Source organism: Physeter macrocephalus, chromosome 5 (genome assembly GCF_002837175.3).
Source record: "Physeter macrocephalus isolate SW-GA chromosome 5, ASM283717v5, whole genome shotgun sequence".
Classification (NCBI taxonomy): Eukaryota; Metazoa; Chordata; class Mammalia; order Artiodactyla; family Physeteridae; genus Physeter; species Physeter macrocephalus.
In genome coordinates this window covers 46874073-46889686 of record NC_041218.1, presented here as the reverse complement: position 1 = coordinate 46889686, position 15614 = coordinate 46874073, and the positions used below count along the sequence as shown (strand labels likewise).

Sequence of the window (15614 nt, the reverse complement as noted above, 5' to 3'; positions counted from 1 at the left end):
GGCAGGCCCACTCTCAACCACTGCGCCACCAGGGAAGCCCGGTCCTTTTAAATTAGGGCTTCGAAGCTGGCAGTCCATGGATGGGTTGGGGGCATTCACACACCTCACTCCTGCAAAAGATGTTAAGAATCCAGGTAAAAGTACAAGCTGACCCTTGAGCAGCACGGGCGTTAATCTGTGTATAATTCATAGTCAGTCCTCCGTATCCGCGTTCTTCTGCATCCAAAGATTCAACCAACCATGGAGCGCGTAGTACTGTAGTAGTTACTGTTGAAAAGTATTCGTGTGTAAGTGAACCCACACGCTTCAAACCCACGTTGTTCAAGGGTCACCTTAATCCCTGATGGTGCTGCACATTCACCCACCAGGAGAGAGGCTGTGCTGGAGGCAATGTGCCCACCCACCCTCCTTCCTCGCCCCAGGCCTTTGGTCAGCTACCCCAGAATGCAAAGGAAGTGAATTTCATCTTTGGAAAATGTCACCCAATTGGGAGGGGCTCCTGAATGAGAAAACTCATTTATAAACTCCCCGGGCAGCTTTTTTTGCCCTTAATCTTTTGACTGTTGCTTAAATGGCAAGCTGCCCTTTTGTCCCTCTGCTGGAAAATTCAGGGTGGCTGTTTCTGCAGATGCCTGTTCCTGGTGGGCTGCATGGCTCTTTTTTCCTGCAGTGAATGAGCACTGGCTTCCCAGTCTCCAAGGCTCCCTGTTCGAGGTGATGCCCTCACCAGAAAAGCCTGGAAGTTTAACCTGGAATGGAGGCCAAGTTTGCAGTGGGGTTTAGGCACATCCAGCCACATCGTTTAAGACAACTAATTCCACCTCCCCCCAGCCCCCTGTTTCCACCAAGGAGCGAGTCACACTTTAATGTTCACAGGGGGCTGGGGTGAGGGCCGAAGGGGCCAGGTGGAGGGGGCGGGTGGGGGACTTGGACAATGAGACAGCGAACACTTTGTGAAGTTCACCCTGCTACCCTCTGTAGGAGGTTCACGAGCAAGCATTTCCCCAGAGCACAGCCCCTTGGTCCGGGACACCCCAGCTCCAGGTGGGCTCTGAGAGGCCCGAGGAAGACCGGCCGGCCACTCGTCTGTGACGGGCCCCGGAGAAAGTATGCCCATCTCCCCACTGGAAAAATAATTCCCATTCTTTCCTTAATCCACAGGCTGCGGCTGTAAATACCTGAGCATGCAAACATCTCCTTGGGGCTGGTGGGGATTAGGCCGAATCAGCCTGGCCCACTGCACGTACAGAGATGAATAAACTAGGGCCCGGGGTGGGGAGTCACAGGTGACAGCGAGAGAGTGCGTCGAGGTCTAGCCACCGAGGGGCAGACCAGCCAGGCATCTGAGCAGGCCTTCGGAGGGCCCGGCCACGCCTCTCTCTCCTGCAGGCAGAGCCACAGGAAGGCCCTGATGCTGATCCCGTGCATCTGCCTTCTCCCAACACCCCTCTACCATGAAAGTCCTCTGCTGGGAACTTTCCAGAGGACTCCGTCCTCAGAAGGAAGTTCCAGCTCTTTATCCTCCCCTTCCCCTGCTCTTTCCTGATGCCCTGCTTTTTTCCTGCATGTCTCTGGACATTTGTTCTGGCATCACCCACAGACTGCTCACCCAGAGGCCCTCCCTCCCTTCCCCCTGTGGCTCCAGCCCCACCTGTCTTCAAGCTAAAGTCCTAGCTCCAGTTCCGCTTCATTTGCGAGGACCTTCAGTCGTCAAACATTTGCTTATGTTGACTTACACCCCCTGCTCTGGTCTAAGGGTGTAGTCCTTGCCAGAGGCAGGCACACATGTTTATCATGAGGCGGAGTGATGCGCTGCAGCAGAGGAGGGTGGGTACCTAGCACCTAGTACCTAGGACTAGAAGCAGGACATGATGCGTGCTCTCTGACTGGGTAATCTGGGCGATGCAGGACCCCGAGGAGAGGAGAGGTGTACGGGTGAACAGTGAACGCACAGTCATGAGGCTTGCCGTGCTGGATTAGTTTGAGGACCAGTGAGAGGTTCTGTGTGGCTATGGCTGGGGAGGGGAGGTTATGGAAGAGCCGGTTAGGAGGTCATTGCTTGGGGAGGAGAGGCTGGGCATGGAGAGCTGTCGGAGGCAGGGTGGGCAAGCACCACATACCAGCTGGATGTGGGAGATGAAGGGGGGGGGCGACGCCCGGCTTTCAGGCCAGGGTATCTCCATGTGACTGCCTGTGGGGCAAAGGCCCTGGGAGCAGCGCGCTGAGCGGGCAGGGGCAGTTCTGTGTCAGTGAGCCGCAGACGGGGCCCCAGCCTCACACGTGGTCTGGGATCCCCAACGGGGCCTCACTGAGGTCAGGCCTGGGGTTGGACGGAAGATGCTCTGGCCCGCTTCCTTGGGGATGGCGCATGGTATTAGGTACCTCTGTCTGCTCCCTCTCCCTCATCCAGGTCGGCTGCTTCCTGAAGACCCCCAGGTTCCCCATCTGGGTGGTGTGCAGTGAGAGCCACTTCAGCGTCCTCTTCAGCCTGCAGCTGGAGCTGCTGCGAGATTGGAGGACCGAGAGGCTCTTTGACCTATACTACTACGACGGCCTGGCCAACCAGCAGGAGCAGATTCGGCTGACCATCGGTGCGCCGCCTCCCCGCCTGCCCTGTCCGTCCCCGGGGAGCCTCCAGACCGGTCGGGGACGCCGGCCTTAGCACGCCCAGTCAGGGCAGTCAGAGAACAACGCAGACTGGGGGATCAGAGGGCAAGTGTGTGCAGGTCCTCCTGCAGGAGGGGGCCAGAGCTGGGCCTTGGGAAACTGATGGCCTTAAGGGTACAAGGTGAGGTTGAGACTACGTAGTAGACAGTATCATGGCAGCAAGTTTGGGTTTTATTCTCCAGGCAGTGGGGAGCCATGGAAGGTTTTGGAGCAGGGGAGTGGTGGGCTAAGACATGTTTTTAGAAAGAATTATTCTGGGAGCTGAAAGGGGGCAGGAGGGTGGGGTGGAGACTCGAGGTGGGAGGCCAGTGAGCAGGGACACCTGTGGTGTCCAGGTCGGAACCAATGGGCAGGAACCAGGGAGGGTCCAAATAAGAAGAGAAGAGGGGCAGGTACCAGAAGAGTCAGGTCCCAGGAGTAGGCTTGTCGGTGCTGACCTCGGGGTGAACGTGGGCCCTGGGCTGATGAGCGTGTGCCTCTCTCTCCCGGCTCCCCAGACACCACCCAGCCCGTCCCTGAGGACAGAGACAACGACCTCGTTCCTCCCCTGGAGCTGTGCATCAGAACCAAGTGAGTCAGGCCCATCTCTGGCTTTGGAGCCTTGCCTGAGTGGCTGGGAGGAACAGTGGTTGGGGGTGGCCTGCGGGAAGGGGGATGGGTTCCTGGATTGTCCCAACTCGGAGGGGTGTGGTGAGGGGCTGGTCGGACCCCTGCAGACTGCAAAGACACAGTGCTTGGGGCTTGTCTGTATGTGGCATTTTGTGGTCACCATGGCCCAGGGAGACGTGTGCGATTTGCGAGATGCCGTGTCTTCGGGTAACTCCCTAAGATGCCCCGTGGCAGCGGGTGGAGGTGAGCTGGTGCCTCTTGAGAGCTCCCCTCGTTCCAGGCAGCAGCTGCCAGGTGTGCTGAGTGCTGTTAGGCCCACAGGAGGAAGAGCGAGTGAGGTTACCTGGTGGTGGCGGTGGAGCGCGGGTAGGATCGGAAGGCGGGAGGACCCGGCGCGGCCAGGGTGTGCTCAGGGGTGGCTTACTGGAGCAGCGGCCCTCGTGTGGGAGGAGCAGCCCCGGTCCTTCTGCAGGTGCGGGTGCGGGTGCGGCCCTCTGAACACTGAGTAGACGTGCCCCAGAGGCAGTGGGGTTGCCAGCGGGGGTCCTTGGCTCGTCTCACCCAGCCCTCAGTCTTTAAGGAAAGCTGAGGCTCAGGCCAGGGGAGGCGGGTAAATGGGAGTTCTCTGACCAGGCCCAGGGCTGGGGCAGCACCGTCCCCCCGCCAGGGGGAGGAGACCTGGATTCCAGTGGGGAAGCATTAGAACTTGCCAGTGTGGTGAGCGTGCGTTTGAATCCTGGCCTTGCCGCTTTCTGGCTGGGAGCCATCGGACCTCTCCTGTCTGTACCTCACTTTGTCATCTGTAAAATGGGGGCAATGGCTGTGCCTGGCTCACACGGCTGTTGTGAAGAGCGCCCAGCACGTTACCAAGCACCGAGAACCGCTCTCGTTAACGTTGTCTCAGCCGCTCCTGACTCGCTGTGACCTTGGGCGGAACCTCTGTTTTCCTGTTTGTGAAATGGTGGGGTTTGGGGTGGATGATGTAGGCCATGGCTGGGGCCCTGCGGCTCTGACCGCCTGCGATCCAGCGGGCTCCCCTGGAGTCTAGGGCCGCTGCCCACCCACGGGCAAGTGAGACCTTGAATGGAGCCAAAGAGAGAAAGAGAACTCCACGTACACAGTCCCCAGGGACTGTGTCCCCAGGGAGGGGACGTGGAGGAGACGTCGTGACATCCTCCTCACGCCCCACCCACACGTCCACCTGCTCGTCCGTCCACCGGCCCGCCCACCGGGCCAGGGACGGAGCATTCCTGTGGGGTCACGTGCCGGCGTTTCTTTCATCGGGAGGATTAAAGGCACATGCAGGTCGCTTTCCTTTCATGTACAAAGGGCCACTCATTCAGAGTGATGAGAGAAGGGCTGCATGGGGGAAGGAGGTGACACCGGCCTTGGCACCTTCTGCAGGACTGGGTGGGAGGCCACAGGGCATCTTTCCTGCAGGAGGACCTGCCCAGCAGGGCTCTGGACCGCACCCTGGGCACAGGCTCCACCCCTCTGCGGACCCCTGGGACCCCTCGCTGAAGGCCTACATCTGTCTCTGTGCCCCTCCCCGGGGTGGCCCACCGCCCCGGACCTCTCCACCTGCCCCCGTCTGGAGTAACTCCTCTTTCCCCAAGAATGCTTCTGCTGCAGGACTCGACTCACCAGGCACCTCCCTGGGGCCCGGGGATTGGACTTCTTGGGCTCCGCCCTAATTGGCAAGTGCTTGAGAATGACCTGGGGCTCTGGTCTGTCAGGGAGCTCAGTCCAGAGACATCTGAGTGTGAACGTGGGCCCGGAGCACCTCTTCTTCTTCTGTCAGCTGTCTCCTCTCCCAGAACCTACCCCTGTGCCCGGGGCCGTGTGCCATGAAATGAAGCAGTGAAATGACGGCATGTGAAATGATCTGGAGAGGCTGCACACATCAGAGAGCGAGCCCTCGGCCTGGGGCAGGCGGTCCAGGCTGAGTCCCTGCCCTGCCCTTGTCTGTCCCTGCTCGCTGTCGTGGGAGGAGCTTGGGCAAGGTTGAGCCTTGGCATCTCCTCCAGCAGTGCCTCCTAGTCCTCGTCCCAGATAGCAAAGCATCGTACTGGGGCAACACACAGGGTTAGGGACAACTGGCCTGGGGACTCTGGTCGACCCAGACTCTGCCCAGTTCCCTGATGGATCAATGGTCCAGCACGTCTGTGTTTGTCTACGGCCACGCACTGGGAAGATTTGCTAGAGCATGATCATCCGGGTTCAGCGGGCATCCCCGCTGGAGGGTGTGGTAAAACACAGATTGCTGGGTCCCACCCCTGGGGCTTCTGGCTCAGTAGGTCTGGGATGGGGCCTGAGAATCTGCATTTCTCGAGAGTTCCCAGGTGCTCCTGGTGCTGCTGTCCTGGGACGGCACTGTGAGAACTGATGTTCTGGTGGCTGGTGAGGGCGGTGCCTACCTCTGCCTCACCCTCCCTGGCTGCCTTGTGAGAGTCAGATGTCAAGTGAGGTGTTGACCCTCCAGCATCTGGTCTGCTGTAACATACCAGACCAGGGGTACTTTCTTCCTGGCTCTGCTGGCTGCCCCCTGCCCCCCGCCCACCCCCCCCCCCAGGTCTGAGTGCTGCATCCCCTGCATGGACTTTGCTGAAACCAGTTCTACTCCCCCCATCACTTGCTCCACCTTGATGGCTCGGTCCATCTGGGCAGTTAACACGGTGAGACTTTTCCCAGCACCATTCCCAGAAACCCCCCCCCCACCAGGTCTGAGTGCTGCATCCCCTGCATGGACTTTGCTGAAACCAGTTCTACTCCCCCCATCACTTGCTCCACCTTGATGGCTCGGTCCATCTGGGCAGTTAACACGGTGAGACTTTTCCCAGCACCATTCCCAGAAAGCTGAATGGGTGAGTGCGTAGTGGGAGTGCAGGGGTTTTCCCCCTCTGTACCCATCAGATAACATACCCCACTGTAATGGGAAACATCAGGCCCAGCCTCCTGGAATCCTTCCGAGGGGTTGGATTACAAAGGCTTTGCGTATTGTTTTCATCCCAGATTCTCAAACAGCTCAAAGGGAGAAACTTGGGAAAGTAGCCTTCAAGGTGAGTGAGACCCGCTAAAGCTGGGGCCCTGCCTCTTGGGGGCTAAGTCCTGCTGCCTTGACAGGAAGGGCGTATGGCCCGAGCTCAGGTCATTTTCAAGGCCAGTCAGAGTCCAAGCACCCGCTGAAAGGCAGCCGAGCGCTCATGGCAGGATAGGCCAACCTGCGGGCTGGCGGGGTTTCCCTCTCATCACTTCAACCTCATGGAACCCCTGGACTGGACTCCATGGAAGAAACAGCTGGGTAAGACTCGCTTCTTGCTCTCAGAGTTCACAGTCAAATAGAAGTCAAGTTCAGAATCAACTCTGTTCTAATCCAGGGAGAGACGTGCCGCCTGCCCTCAAAACCACCTCTGTTGCCCCATAAGAAGCTCTGACATTCACGCTAAGCCACATGGAGCACGCCACATCCCTGGCCACCTGGCCACCTGCTTGAGATCCACAGAAAGCCCCTTGGACACCGCCCGATATGGCCCTTCCTTCTACAGATGGGGTCGCCAGAGTGGAGGTCTGACGCCAGGCCACACCTCGAGTCAAGAGCAGTTCAGGGCCTGGAGCTTAGGCCGGTGCTGTCCCAGCCCAGTGGAAGGTCACTGAGCAGGCAGTGTGACTTCCCGCCACCTGGCTTTGTTGCCACGGTGACATTGCATAAGACCAGACTGCCAGTTTTGCCTTTGGAGAAGAGCATCCTAATTTGAACCATCCCCGGGCCCCGTGCTGTCTCCACTCTCTGGTGTGACGCGTACCTCGACCTCAGAGAAGCTCCTGTTACCTTCGCTTGTGTCTGTCCCCCAGCCTCCTCCCTCCTCTGTTCTCTAACCATCTCAGCAAAAAAAAAAAAAAGACTCATTTATGGTCATTTTCAAAGAAGACACACACAGTGACCTCTCTCAAGCTTCCAGCCTCTCTAGAATGGGAGAAAATGAAACAGTTGTCAACAGGCCAGAGAAAAGAGGAGAGAACTCATAACCGGGGCCTGGGCCTGGGCCTGGGCGACAGATGTTTCTATTTGGAGGCTCAGACAAAAAATTGAAAATGTAATTTCAGCTGGGAACGGTGCCTTTGAGGGGCTGGAGCCGAGCACCTACCTCCCCCACCTGCGCGCCCGCCCACCTGAGGAGTCCGCTGCAGCCTTCACGCCTCTGCTGACACCCTTCTTGCCTAGATGCCCTCTTCACAGTGCCTCTCACCCACTGAGGGAGGGCTCCTGGGTGCTTCCACTGCCCAACCCCCTCTTGTGAGTCCCCTCCCTGCAGCCCACACGCACAACTGCCCCTGGTGCTCCTTGTTCATGGCACGTGCAACGCCACTACGCAGAGCGGAGCACCCAGCAGGAGTCTGGAGACCCCAGCTGAGTCCTGGCTCTGCTGCCGTCACGTGGCATGACCTCTAGAAGGGCTGGCTCTGTCTGGACCTCAGTTTCCCCATCTGTCGATTGGGTAAAACAATGCCTTCCCTGAGCTGTTATGAGGTCGAGAGGAGATGTAGAAGCATTCATTCCCTCTCCTTTGGAGACCGCAGGGGGCTCACAGGCAAGTGGGGGGAGGAGGAAGAATGGGAGGAGACAGAGGGGAAGGGATGAGAGAGTGGAGGTGGGCCATGGACAGGGCTCGGTGACCACCGGGGTCAAAGGGGAGGGAGAGTGAAGTGTGATGAAGACTCAGGTTTTCCCTCTGGTGCCTGGGCTTGAGGAGGGGCAAGGAGTGTACAGGGGGTGTGTTCACTTAGCAGCATCCCTGGGGGCCCAACGCAGAGCTAGAGGTCATTGAGGGGATGGAGGCAAGTGAGACCAGCTCTGCCCTTTAGGGGCTCACAGTCTAGCAGGAGAGGGAGACCCCATGACAGCATGGCCGGGGAGAGCCTGACAGCAGTGCTGAGGGAGGATAACTTCTGGAAGGAGGGCTCCTGGATCTGACCCTGAAAGAGGAGGGGTGGAGAGGGAGGATGGTCCTTCCAGGTGGAGGGCGCAGCACCAGCCAGGTTCTCAGGTGAGAGACAGCCTTGGGGCTCATTCTGTAGTTGCCCTGACTGCCAGCAGCTGGCGCGTAGGACAGGACACTTGCACACAGGGTACTTGTCTGGAAATCCAAAGTGAGTGAGAGGAGTGCTTGGGTGTATTTCTACTGGTCAGCTCTGGTGGCTTTAAAACCAGACCTGCCCTCTTCTCCTTGCTGATACAGCAAGACATCATGTTGAAAATCTGTGAAGTCAGGTAACTGCTGCTCTGATGCAGTGATGGCTGCTGGGGAAGAAAGGGAATCAGTCGTGGGCAAGAGATGGGCCTGCCCATGACGCTGAGCTGACCTCAGCTCTGGGGACCACGGCATCTTCGCTGAGCTCAACCCCGAAGCCAGCGGTCCTCCACTGGGGGCAATTTTGCACACCGGCAATTTTGCGGGAGGTTGCCAGATGTCCTACAATGCAGAGGACAGCCCTCCTCCCCCCACCCCAACAGAATTATCCAGACCAAAATGTCCGCTGTGCCCAGTTGAGGAACGCTGCTCTAAACTCTACACCCTCAGCCTCCTCTACATCAGCATAGCTGAGTGAGCCTTGACGACCCTCTGCGCTCAGAAACTGGTCCATTCCATCCCTCCCCTTTCTCTATCAGCCCCTAATTGCATATGCAGGGTTCTTTTTCATCCTTGTAACTGATCCATAGACTTTCAGAAACGTTCCTACGGGGGGGGAACCATTCATCCCCTAAATAAGCACAGTATCCCAGCATTTCAGCCCTTTCAAAACGTCTCTGCTTTGATTTCCTCTTGTAGTTGTGAACTGCTTCTTTCTGTGTTTCTAATACTCTCCCGGCCTCAGCACCTGTAGTCCAGGATGGGGTAGGTTAGTTACCTCTGTGAAAAGCCTCACAGGTAGCATAAACCTCCGAGCCTGACCTCAGGACTCGGTGACTCTTGGTGTGACCTGGGCGTCTAGCAGCAGATGAGTATGACTCACCCTGCACTGAAGCCAAACCCTGTTTTGTCACATTGGGAGCTCACAGGAGGAACTTCTGTCTGCCGGTCAGTATGGGCAGAGGGGCGGAGGGCGATAAGGGAAGGGCCTTGGGGGCCAGGCTGAGGGTGGATCTTATAGGGATACAGGAAGTCTGGTCTATTTCTGACTCTTCCCCCTCCTTCTCTCCATGACTGGGGGCAAGAATCCAAACTGCTCTGGGCAGTAGTTTGGCCTTTGCAAACCTGCATCCCTGGTGCCTGTCTGGAGCCAGGCTGTGGGTGGGAATGTTACTCCCCTCTCTTCCTTCCATCTGCCACCCCTGGATGTCTGGATTCAGGATGTGTCCCTAGTGTCTAAGATTTTGATAGGAAACTTACAGAGGCTGATACTCCTCTACAAATCTTAACAGGACAGTAAGTCCCCTACATACGAACGAGTTCCATTCCAAGAGCGCATTCGTTAAGTCCCACGAAGTTAGCCTAGGTACCCAACTAACACAGTCGACTATATAGTACTGTACTGTAATAGGTTTATAATACTTTTCATACAAATAATACATAAAAAACAAATACAAAAATAAAGAAGGGCTTCTCTGGTGGCGCAGTGGAGTCAGCTAGCAGTGCTTGTGTTTGGCCGACTCTAAGGCAAGCAGGGGAGTGGGAAAGCTTTATAGTGAAATGAATGGAAGGCTTCAAGAATGCCGTGACTGGGGCTTCCCTGGTGGCTCAGTGGTTGAGAGTCCGCCTGCCGATGCAGGGGACACGGGTTCGTGCCCCGGTCCGGGAAGATCCCACATGCCGCGGAGCGGCTGGGCCCGTTAGCCGTGGCCGCTGAGCCTGCGCGTCCGGAGCCTGTGCTCCGCAACGTGAGAAGCCGCAACAGTGAGAGGCCCGCGTACCGCAAAAAAAAAAAAAAAAAAAAAAGAAAGAAAACAGTTTTAATCTTATAGTACAGTACCTTGAAAAGTACAGTAGTGCAGTACAACAGCTGGCACACAGGGGCTGGCATCGAGTGAACAGGCAAGAAGAGTTACTGACCGGAGGAGGAGAGGAGGGGCGAGATGGTAGAGCTGAAGGATCGTCAGCAACAGGAGACGGAGGGCAAGCTGCAGTTTCACTCACTCCTGACGTGGATGGAACGCACGTTTGCATCTTTGAAAGTTCGCAACTTGAAGATTCGTATGTAGGGGACTTGCTGTAAAAGCTTTTTAATGATGCGTTTCAAAACTGCAACAATGATGAACAGAGCAAGAAAACTGAAAACCTCAGGTTGCACGGTAGAATCACTAAGGCTTTGTCTTATGTCGCTACAGGTTGCTAAAGTGCTGTTAACCCAGTAGATGCTGTAGGTCCACCTACTCCCTTGGAACCTGTGGTTATCTCAATGCCTTCCCAGCTCACCTTACCTCCCGAACCTGCTCAGTTGTGCAAGTCAGAGCTGCATGTGTCTTCCCCACCAGCTGAACCTATATTGGCTACCCTGAGACATCATCAGGGTCCAGCACCAAAAGTGCAGGCAGTGGGCACTCACCACCAAGGAGCAGCCTGACTTCTCCCGGGGTTGCTAAGTTGTCTCCAGATACCTACCATCCCAGTATCTCTCCTTTGAGCAGTGTTGAATGCTATGATGCTGATGGATTCCATCAAAGTGGCTCAACCCCAAAGCGTCTAATAGATTCCTCTAGATCTGCCTCAGCGCGGACACACAGGAAACAGTCTAAAGCACCCGGGTTCCAAAGAATCACTTAATTCTTCCACATCCAGTGGAACAAGTGATGCTGACCATGTCGATGCACGTGATATGACTGATGATGTAGCAGAGGCAGGGTCCACGGATGAGCACGAGAGGTTATCACACATTTCTTATCACAGGTTAGGCTTGGAATGGCTCTTACTAAGGTAGTTCTTCCAACAATTACTCTTGAGAGAAGCCCCCTTCTAGAAATATATGCAAACTTTTTGCACATCCAGACCTGCCTCTGAGTATCTGTGACCAGAAGAGATCCCAGGGACCAAATGGTTCAGGTGGTCAAATGGTAGCTCTCAGACTTTCACGCAGGAAGCAAAGGATCAGTTGCCGAAAAGCCATACAACTGCCTTTTGGGTGAGACCTTGCAGCCTCCTGAGGCGCTGCCAAATGACACTGAAGAGAACAGAGAGCTAGTTTGAGAGGGACTAGTTTCTTGAAACAGTATAAGATTCGTGGCTGAGCAACTTTTCCATCATCCACCCATCTCAGCCTTTTTTGCTGAGTGTTTTAACGAGAAGATGCAATGCAGCATTCATATATGGACCAGATGAAAATTTCTTGGGATGTTGATTGGCGTGCACAACATAGGGCAGGGCTGTGCCTTGTGTCTAGACTATGACAACTGTTACATTCTTACATTCCCCAGTGGTTATGGAAGGCTTGTCCTTACAGCGCCGTGGGTGGAGCTAGGAAGAGAACGCACATATCAATTGTTCCAAAACGAGCTATACGCAAATATCGTCTCCCATGCTACTCCTGCACAGAATTACCACTAAGATTTTTTCTTCTGCAAATGACAGATCTTTTTGCTCACTTGAAGGGAAATGGAATGGTGTAAAATATGCAAAATACTGAACAGGGGGTCATACAGTCTTTACAGAGACCAAGAAGTTGCTGGTAATCAGGAGGAAAGTAGGTTGGAAGAACAGAACAGAGTATGAATCCCACTGTCTCTGCAAGGCTGTCTCTCTCGACCTAAAAATCAGAGACATTGACGCGGCCATCGAAGCAAGGCACAAGCGAGAAGAAAGACAAAGAGCAGAAGCCTGAGGACGGAATAGAGAGAGATTCAGTGGGGGTCTAGGTTATTCATGAAGATGGAGAACGTTGGCTTTATGGCGAACCAGTACTGAAACTTCGTGATGCTTCTAAGCATTAGATTGGGAAATGCAACAGCCTTACTTTGGGAGAAACTGTTCACTCCCTTCTTGCAGCAGGTCCAATCTCAGGGATACAGGCAGACCTCAGAGATATTGTGGGTTCGTTCCAGACCAGTGCAGTAAAGCGAGTCATACAAATTTTCGGTTTCCCAATACATATGAGAGTTATGTTTACACTATCCTGTAGTCTATCAAGCATGCAATAGCATTATGTCTAAAAAGCAATGTACATATCTTAATTAGAAAATATTGCTAAAAATGCTGTCATCTGAACCTTCAGTGAGTTGTAATCTGTCTGCGATAATAACATCAAAGATCACTGATCACAGATCACCATAACAAATTTAATAATAATGGAAAAGTTTGAACTGCTTCGAGAATGACTCAAATGTGACACAGACACAGAGAGAACAAATGCTATTGGAAAAATGGCACCGATAGGCTTGCTTGACACAAGGTTGCCATAAACCTTCAATTTGTAAAAAAAAAAACACCGTATCTGTAAAGAGCGATAAAGCGAAGCCCAATAAAATGAGGTCTGCCTGTACTGGACTTTCTAACGCAGATGTACAAGTAAAGTAAAAGCATCCCTATTTTCCTCCTCCGTGGCAGTTACAATTTTGACTTCAGTCCTGAAGGAAAACTTCAGGTTTTGAAAATGTCTGCTCCCTCTCCAAACCCCACACACCCTGGGAAGCGTTTCTAAACCCCAGTCTCAAACTCCGTGCTCCGGTACTGCTGTTGAGGCGTGCAACATCTGTTTCCTAATTTGTATAATCTTAGGATGTACGTCTATGTATAATACGCCTAATGCCAGATTTTTCAGAGATATTCCATCTGCTATAAGTGATTCCTCTGAGTTGTTTTAGAAAACTAGTTCCATGTATTAAAATCAAGTGCTGGTCTCACCTGTAATAACTTTAATTTTGGAATTGAACTATTATTAAATTGTGTCTAACCCTGGACTCCTGTTTAATTATACTCAGTGCTTCTTAAGGCTTCATAAAGTAATTTTTTAAACAGGCAAATCAGTGCTTTACTGAACCGCTCACAGCCCTTCACTAGCGGTTCTTAGATCAAAGCCCAGAATCCTTGCAAGGCCTCCTGGGTCCCGTGTGGTGCCACTCCCGCTGGCTCCCTATGCCCTATGCCTACCTTTCTGGGCTCCAGCAACTGGACCTCCTTCCGTGCCTTGAACCCTCCAGGATGTCTCCATATCTCGTGCCTTTAAAGTGCCACCATCAGGCACCCCTGGAAAGTGGCTGGGTTCAGATGCGTGTAGATCGCACACCTCATTTGAGGGGTTTAGTTGCATTTGTTTTGTAGGGGCCTGGTGTGTAGGCTTGTCTGTGAGTGTGGAGGGGTGAGGTGGGCATGTTGGAACCCGAAATCCTCGAAGGCCCGGAGAGAGGAATTCTGGTGAGTGAGGACAAGCGCTGGCTCCTGTGTGGGCCCCTGCAGCTCTAACTCTTTCTCTGTTCCTCTGCTCTTAGGTGGAAGGGGGCATCGGTGAACTGGAACGGCTCAGACCCCATCCTGTGACCCTCCATGTGGGTGAGCCCCATGGCTCCAGCACACATCACTGGGGGTGACGGCTGAGCCCTGGGCCTCAGGGACAAGTCTGGGCCAGCACCTGGGCCAGCACTGCTGCAGAAGCGTCCAGAACCTCCCTGCTCCTTCCGTGAAGGGCCTGCCCAGGACTGTGCTGTGGACCCAGAGTGCTGCTGTGCAGCCCCTCCCAGCTGAGCGGTGACTGCCAAGGCCTGGAAGGAGGCTGGTGGGGCCTCTGCTGCCTTTTCTCTGCATCCCTCCCTTGCTTCCTGCAGGGCCAGCCCCTTGCCAAGGCTCTGATATGGTCGGCCCGGGACCCGGGGCACTCGTTATTTCTGATGGTTGGCTTTCTATAAAACAGGAGTCAGACCCATGCCGAGGGCCGAACCTCATTTGTTCTGTTGCCACAAAGGAAGCATGAGGTCTGGCCGGCTCATGGCTGGGGCGGGGATGGTGATGGGTGGAGGGGCCCCAGAGCCCCGGAGACCTGTGGGCTAAGTCGTCACCTCACGAGGGTCTCTGCAGGCGAACCATGCCCTCTGGCCCACTGGTGTCCCTGGCTGGGCTTCTGGTTTGGCCTGGCTTCTGTGGATCAGCCCCGGGTCTAAGGCACCAGGCTCCAAAAGCTGTGCCGACCAGGAGAAACTCAGGCTCCCTGGGAGCCCATCTCGAGGCCGACCTGGATCTCTGCGAGGCCCCCTGAGGACGGTCATGTGGACCTGGAGGGTAGGCTACACCTGGCCAAGCAGATATGGGGAAAAGAACCTTTCAGGGAGGGACCTCTTGGCCAGGGAGGACAACGAGGTGAGGATGAGAGGAGGGGCCGAGTGTGGTCCCCCCGTGTGGCTGCAGCGGGGCGTGTGCAGAGAGAACTGGCTGAACTGCTCCGGTGGGCAGAGCCTGTGGAGACCCTCGCGTTCCAGACGGAGGGTAGGATAGGGGGCAAGGGGGAAAACTCCATAATCGCTTGTGAAGGGAAAATTGTACTCGGAGCCTCCTTCGTTCCAACAACTTATATCCAACGGATTCCAAAAAGGGATATGTCCAAGTATAGAAACACAATGGGAGGCTGGTGACGAAGAAAGACCAGAGAGACAGTTTTGTCAAAAACAGAAGCTGGGGGCCCCTCTGCAGTGGCTCCCAACGATGGACTGAGTGAGGGCGCCCAGTGGTAGGGCATGGCCTCCAGGAACCTCTGTCACCTGTCTGTCCACGTGGGAGTCAGGAGCCACATCATGGCGGAGCCACGTCCAGGGCCCACCCTGCTGTGCCCCGTGGGTGCTTGGCTGGGCCTCTGAGCGGCGCCCGCAGAGGTGGGTGTTTACACGTGGCGACCGGGGCACGCACTCCTCCCTCATGTGCCCTGACCCAGGGAGAATCGTAGACACCGGACGGCAGCCAGTCCCCAGCCTCCGTGCGCCCCCTTGGGCTCAGGACCCAAGCAGCTCGGGGGCCGTGTTCCCCGGCAGTGCTGGCTAAAGGGAGACCCCCTCCTCTTTAAGGGCCAGGCATGCAGGGGGCAAAGCTGGCATTTGGTGGTGACAACTAAAGAGCCTGTTTTGTGCTCTCGTGAGCTGGGTAAGAAGAGCAGTGGCCGGACTGTGGGTCTTTGGGGAGCGGCAGGGAGTGCTTTGTCCAGGCTGTGCCACGGCCCCCGTGGAGTTTGCTGTGTAAATTCCAGTGGCCATTCACAGCAGGCGTCCAGCAGAAATGCTTCCTATATGTCCCGTGAAATGTTTATGCGTTTGTTTTCCTTGGCCAGGATCAGGCCTCTCCAGCTGAGAGACCGGGTGGAGGAAGTCGGTTTCCCTGCAGTGGCCTTGTTTATCAGCCTGGGAAGGAAAAGTGTGTCTTTTCAATAAAACA

The 15614-nt window shown here is 55.2% G+C and overlaps 1 protein-coding gene and 1 pseudogene across 1 annotated transcript in view; both read left to right on the top strand.

Moving 5' to 3' along the window:
• The window catches only part of MINDY4 (MINDY lysine 48 deubiquitinase 4), a 105405-nt gene extending 102164 nt beyond the window's left edge, over positions 1–3241 (top strand). Inside the window, exons 16-17 of the mRNA XM_007130014.4 lie at positions 2411–2591; positions 3165–3241. Of these exons, the coding sequence (XP_007130076.2) occupies positions 2411–2591; positions 3165–3241 (258 nt within the window). The remainder of the gene's footprint in view (positions 1–2410; positions 2592–3164) is intronic.
• A 6631-nt stretch (positions 3242–9872) lies between these two features.
• LOC102981116 (oxysterol-binding protein-related protein 9-like) lies at positions 9873–13150 on the top strand (annotated as a pseudogene).
• The last annotated feature ends 2464 nt before the right edge of the window (positions 13151–15614 follow it).